At 39.2% G+C, this 6425-nt stretch overlaps 1 protein-coding gene across 4 annotated transcripts in view; it reads left to right on the plus strand.

The window, feature by feature from the left end:
- Positions 1–6425, plus strand: part of LOC107663288 (heat shock 70 kDa protein 12A-like) — a 53374-nt gene that overhangs the window by 14094 nt on the left and 32855 nt on the right. For all 4 annotated transcript variants that reach the window (XM_016453464.1, XM_016453467.1, XM_016453465.1 and 1 more), the window contains exons 2-3: positions 5311–5387; positions 5600–5727. In XM_016453464.1, coding sequence (XP_016308950.1) covers positions 5311–5387; positions 5600–5727 — 205 coding nt within the window. The remainder of the gene's footprint in view (positions 1–5310; positions 5388–5599; positions 5728–6425) is intronic.

A 6425-nucleotide genomic window follows, 5' to 3' on the forward strand; every position in this document is an offset into this window, starting at 1 on the left:
TTTACTAACAAATTTTAATCTGCTATTCAGGTAAGAGCTTTGGTAAGGTAACTATCCCTGCTGAAAAAAGCATCCTAAACCAGCCTAAGCTGGTTTGCTGGTCTTAGCTTGTCATTAGACATGCATTCCATAGATCTCCCTATGCCTGTAATGTTTATTCTTTACTATATATTTTTTCTTTTTCTGTATTTTATGTTTACCTAATAGGGTTGGGGTGATAGACGATGCCATCGTCCATCGCCGATGGCTGACAGACATCATGATGCTAAGCTGACATCGTGATTACCCCCCAACCCCCACCACCCCCTCTCCCACAATCCACCGCATCCCTCCGTGTTCGGAAAGGAAATGAAGTGTACTACGGAAACCCTAAAGGGAATAAATAGCCTACGTTGTGCGCTCTCGTTTTACTTCACTTTCACTTGAGATTCGCGATCACAAGGACTCTATACTTGGGAGCGGCAGTACTTACCACATATTTGACAAGATTAGATGTTTGTCATTGGTGCTCAGGATCTGCAAATGTCACTATTTATCAATTTAGTGCATATATGCTGAAGAAAAGTATTAATTTCTTTCAAAAAAATTGTAATTACCTGACCAGAAAGGTATAAACTCCAGTCTGTGAATCAATATCAGACAGACAGGTTTTGGAACCCAGAACAACTTTAATCAGTTTCATTAGTTTGCACCAGACAGACATGATTACAGTGAGAAAGAATCCTATTGTCTTCCATTTGAGCCCACTAGTGAACTGATGGCAGTTTTGCAGTATCATCCCACAGAGCTTACACAGATCCATTTGACTGACAGCTGCTAGACCTTGCTGAGTTCACAGGTGACTCTGATCTCTCAACTTTACTGGTATAATGTTACAAAGAGAAAGCTGCTCTGTTGTGTAGATGACTGCTGGATACAGCTCTATCCAGTGCTGCAAAAATCAATGCTCTCTCTCTCTTTCTGCTCCTGCTCTCAGTATGTTTCATGTATCTCTGAGGTAGTGGGACACTGGCATCGATTTGGGAGGAGACTGTTGGGATGAGATGATGCGTCATATGTCCCTCTAAACAGTCTTAAAAGCATTTGTGATGCTATTTATGATTTATGGCTTGTGGTTTAGGGGTGTGACGGAGTTGTAGATGCAGATGTCGAAACACTCGTCTGCTCTGTGTCTTTGGTAATGTAATGGGAGTTTTCTGCACTCTCCGAACCCTCTAATTTTTCTCCAAACTTCACATTCCAGCATTATGAGATGAGAGGAAATCCTACAGACACGTTCTTTCATATTATTTAGTCTGAAACTCTCAAATATATTCATTCAGGCCTGTTCCAAGCTAACAGAATTGTATTCTGTAAAAACTCCATATGGAATGTAGTTTGTTTGTCTTGGCTTTTAGCATCTAATAGCCAAACACATCTAATGACATTATATACACATGCATTGTAGTGCTTAATGAAGCAGCCTTATTTTTAAAAGCCATTGTTTAGGATTTTGGCCAGTTGTCACCTGGTTTGTCTGAAATGGTGTCCCTTATTTTCCTATGAAGAAAGTGAGAGTGTCCCTTATTTTCCTCTGCTAACGTTAACAACCCTAACCGAGAGAGAAACTAATAAGATTGCAGCAGTCGCAGCTGTTGTGCTGCTTCTCTCACCCACTGTGTGTGGGATGTGTGTTTGTGTATGAATGTGAGTGTTTGTTAGTGTGTTTGTGAGTGAATAGGGCCAGCTGGAGACAGGGAGTGCGAGCGAGAGGATGGCCGGCTGTGTTTGGTTTTTGGCATTTACAGTGCTGCGTCTCTGAATGGACCTTCACATACACGTGAACTGGAGCAGTCCTGCCCTGTCAGTGGCCCCTCTTTGAGACGGCTTGCCTCGGTAGCTTTTTGTGGTCTGTTTAGCTGGAGTATAAAGCTGAGTTCAGTGTGTTTAGCTTAGGCTCGAAAAATCAGCTGTAGACTGTAATGTTCACACAGAATTCATTGGAAAGTTCTAGTGAGTAATATAGTCTTAATAAAATGTATCAAAAACACTTGTTTTACAGCTTGAGATATGCATACATTTTATGTTTTCCCTTTTCCTGATCTGGTTTCACTTACTAGGGAATTCTCAACTTGACATCATGATGGATTCACTTTTCTTTATCTCTGCATTTGGTTATTATTTTTGGAAAACATTCAAACCAAAAGTTACAGAGCATGCAGCCATTTGTCTCGGGCATGGTGAGATTTGATTTAAACTGTGAAAAAATCAAATAATTCATAATTGAACAAAACTGTAGTGCGTTATCCAGAGTTGTAATATTTTACAGATGGGTTTGTCTTGTATGCCATAATATTGTTAACCATATTGAAGGCACTTTAGTTTGAAGTTCTAAACAGAGAAATAGATTAAAATACCCCAGTTGCTCCCATAATGATCTGTTGAAGATTTTAAGTATATGAACATAAACTCGTCACTGAAGACAATGAAACGTTTTCTTATGGTGACATGGAGTTTATGATTAGGAATTCATGAGTTTTGACTTCATAATATTGTAATTAATTGTGCAACTAAATCAGTTAATCTGTTTTTTTTCTCCTTTTCTTCAGTCTTGCCAAATTCCCTTTGGCCTACTTCAGTCCTGACTTTTGCTTTGAGTAAGAAAATAATGGTGCAATGAACATTGTCCAAATAATTGTATTTTTATTTATTTATTTATGCAGAAAAATCTGTATCACATAACTTCCTTTTTTGGATATGTAATTATCAATAATAAAATAAAATTAAAAAAAATAGGAAAGTAACATTTATGGGTGACATTTTTTGTATTCAAATATATATCTCAGATCTCTGATTCTCTCTCTTCACTTTGATTCAAATATATCAGTGTTGCATATTTTATAGATAACAGATTCCAGACCTAAATCCACTTTTGTCTGTGCATGTCAGTGGTCCATATGTCTCTTAGCTCTATTATTTTTGTGTACTGAGCTGCTTGGAATTCCTCTGAATTTGTAATTCCACAGAGGAGTTATGACCTCTGACTCCTCCTGCTTCCTGTCAGAATTTTGTATAACTTTCCAGAACGGAGCTTGAACACCCGTTCGTTCGCTCCCTTTCTCAGAAGAGGGGTGAAAACAGGATACCCTACTTTTTTTTTTCGCTTCATCTCTCCATCCTCTCTCTGATTTGTTTATTTTCGCTGTTGGAATCGACGCATATGTAATGGTACTAGCATGTGTGTTCACCTTATTGAAAGAGTCTTTTTGTGTTCAGTGTTTTCAGAAACTTTAGATGTGAGCTGGATTTGAACTTTTGCAAAAAACCTGCTGAGCAAATCATTCCAAATTTTGCCCAATAATAATAAACTATCTAAATGGCCAACAACTTGAAGTGAAATCTTTTTTTCTATATTTATTGTGTAGATAATGTGTTAAAACAACTCATTATGTCATTCAATTCTGAGTAAAAGAATTGATTTATATATGTTTTTTTTTTTTCTTTTTGACAGTAATTTGTGGCACATCCATTCAGGTCAGACTGCAGATAAATTCGGTGTCATGCTTATGTGTAAATAAGGCTTTAAAACAGCAGGAAAATCAAAGGAATTGGTCCGTTTAGCACTCTGGCCATAATGCAAGTAATTTTCCACCATTTATGCCCATTTTCTACTTTCCAATTCCCACACGTTTGGATTCTCTGTTGTGACTTAAAGAGTCTCATTGAAAAGCTATGTAATGCACACACACACACACATACAAAACACAATCACAGCCCTAATCAAGCTCTCAATCAGCCGCCAGGGAGACGGTCGCCATTGACGTCGAGTAATTACCCTCGCGCAACTTTAATGTGTTATAATGAAGTCCCCGTACAGTGAGCCGTGTTGCCATGTAAACAAACTTAAGTTCCTTTAACCTGCAAATCCATTCGTGGAACAGTATACAAAGACGGTCAAGTGTGTGTTTCTGAATAACACTTCACTTATAGGCGTTTATCATTATGGACAATAATTTTACTCCTTCAGTATTGATTTTGACGTTCCATTGTCCCATTTTAAAATCAATCTCGGTAGCTGGAGCGCGTGTATGTGGTGAGTGGTTGAAATGAAGTGCGAGCCGCAGGTAGCCAGTCACTCAGCCCGTAATTACTAGCTGAAGAGAGCCACGCTCATTCTGTTCACTCCGCCGCTCAGTATGGGGTAAAGGCGGGAAAAAAGGATGAACGCTCAGAAAAACGTGGCGTCCCGCGGAGCGAGGAACCGGGGCGCTCGTTTAGCGTTCAGGGTGCTCAGCATCCGAGTGTTTTACCGAAGCTATTAGGCCCGGCTAATGAGGACGACGGGAATGGACAAATACAACCTCTAATTCGATTCAAATGTCAGTGTGGAGGGGAGCAGCTGTTGCTCTAGTGGTCTAAAGCTCTTAAAGGATTTGATGATTTTATGACCAAATAATGTCAAATGTTAGACATAAGCGATGTTATAAGAAAAAAAGTATGGCCAAATTAATGGTCTTTCAGACAAATTCGTTGAACATTAATTGAGGCTTTTAAGTCTCGTTCCCACTGAAAATAATTTCTAGTGAAGAATCACCATTGATGGTGCCACTTAGTCCTGTTCTCCATCTGTGACCATGAAACTGAGCCCTAGAGTGCTTCTGAACGCCATTTAGATGGTTTTTGAGAGTGTTTTAGAAGTTCAGTAGGCATTGGTGAGGTGTTCATTTACAAAAGTGTACCATAGTAACTAGTTTCTTTACGACAAACAAGTTTGAAAATGTTTTTGTTGTGTTGTTACAAATGACCCAACATAAAACCGAGAAACACATCGAGAATCTGTTATAATTGTGTGAAATATCAGACTATGCTGATAGACTAAATGTGCGGCCACAATGGTTCTGAGAATTTTTAAGCAAAATCTAGTAATTTCAATAGGAATCCTCACAGGAATTATGCAAAAGATTTTGCAAAGGGTTCAATGCTGCTTGGTTTGATTCTTCTTTATGAGCTGTTTTTCCATACATTTCTGCACTATTGACAATAAACATTGAGTATTTTTTTGCCACAAAATTTTGCGGATGGCACCTTAATACAGCCACAACATAATCCAGCATTTCTCAACAGACAACCCAACAGAAAATTGCTTGTATGAAGGCAAACAAAAATGTCTCTAAAACATTTAAATTCATTAGTATTATCATAAAAAATATTAACATGACTGTAGGCTTTTCTTTGTAGTTTGAATGTTATTGTGGAATGTATTGTATATGTCATTGGTTTCTCAATGTTTGTTCTTTCTTTCTTTCTTTCTTTCTTTTTTTCACTTTGCAGATGCAATGGCCACTCCATCTCCAGCCAAGAGTATGGGCGACCCAGGCATCACGCCACTTTCCCCCACACACGTACTGGTGAGCTCTGCTTTTTACTGCCAGCATGACGTCACCCATTACATGAGAGAAATGTCCAGTGTGCAAATGTGGCTTTAATGGAACATCTTATTTACACTGAGCTGCAATTACATGCAACAATTGAATGCTTGACATGTACTTGAGAGCATCTCTCTCCCTTTTCCATATCCCTCATTTTCCCTATGCTTCTTTTATCTCTTTTCTTTCTACAGAATGACTCAGAAGAGAATGAGCCTACGAGACACCCCTATGTGGTGGTGGTGGCCATTGACTTTGGCACCACCTCCAGTGGCTACGCATACGCCTTCACTAAAGAGCCAGAGTGCATTCACACTATGAGGTGAGACAAAAGGTGCAGGGAGTGGGGGGGAGTGTAAATGTGAAAGAATAGAATAAATGAGATATAAACAGGCCCAGAATAGAGGCTGACATTTTTTCGGGAATCCCGCGGGATGTTTGCTTTGGTGTGGCTGGTTAAGTGAATGACGTACGCAGTCCTTGACGGACAGATCGTTAACGGCTGGTCTATGTGGTAATACAGTACATCGGGCAAGACATCCAAACGCCCACCTATCATTCATCGACCTCAAATATGGCTTTTCATCTGAAAGATGTATGTAGTAACAGCTTTACATGGCCGTTCAATCTAATGTTAACCTACAGAAATGTGCGCTATTGAAGTGTGTGTGGAAGCTGAACAGCAGCGCGCTCACAGCAGGACAGATGGAGGCGCCGGTGTGTTCACTTGCTCTTAAAATACTCCGTAATTTTTGGTCATACAGATAAAAGTAATACATCTTTCAAATCTGTAAAGACTCTTTGTGCAATTTGTGTGCACTCAGAATAACAACGAAACGTAGCACTTCTGTAAAATAATTAAAGCAAACAGGATGCTTACTGCCATCTCGGTCATGTGAACTTGAGCGAGAAACTTCGAAACTCCATGTATGATAAATATATTTATAGTAGACTTGTGCTGGTATTCGGTAATGCGATATATCACGGTAATGAATATGCACGATATTGTTATCGTGGGCT

Source organism: Sinocyclocheilus anshuiensis, unplaced genomic scaffold (assembly GCF_001515605.1).
Source record: "Sinocyclocheilus anshuiensis isolate Anshui unplaced genomic scaffold, SAMN03320099.WGS_v1.1 scaffold1719, whole genome shotgun sequence".
In the NCBI taxonomy this organism is placed as follows: domain Eukaryota; kingdom Metazoa; phylum Chordata; class Actinopteri; order Cypriniformes; family Cyprinidae; genus Sinocyclocheilus; species Sinocyclocheilus anshuiensis.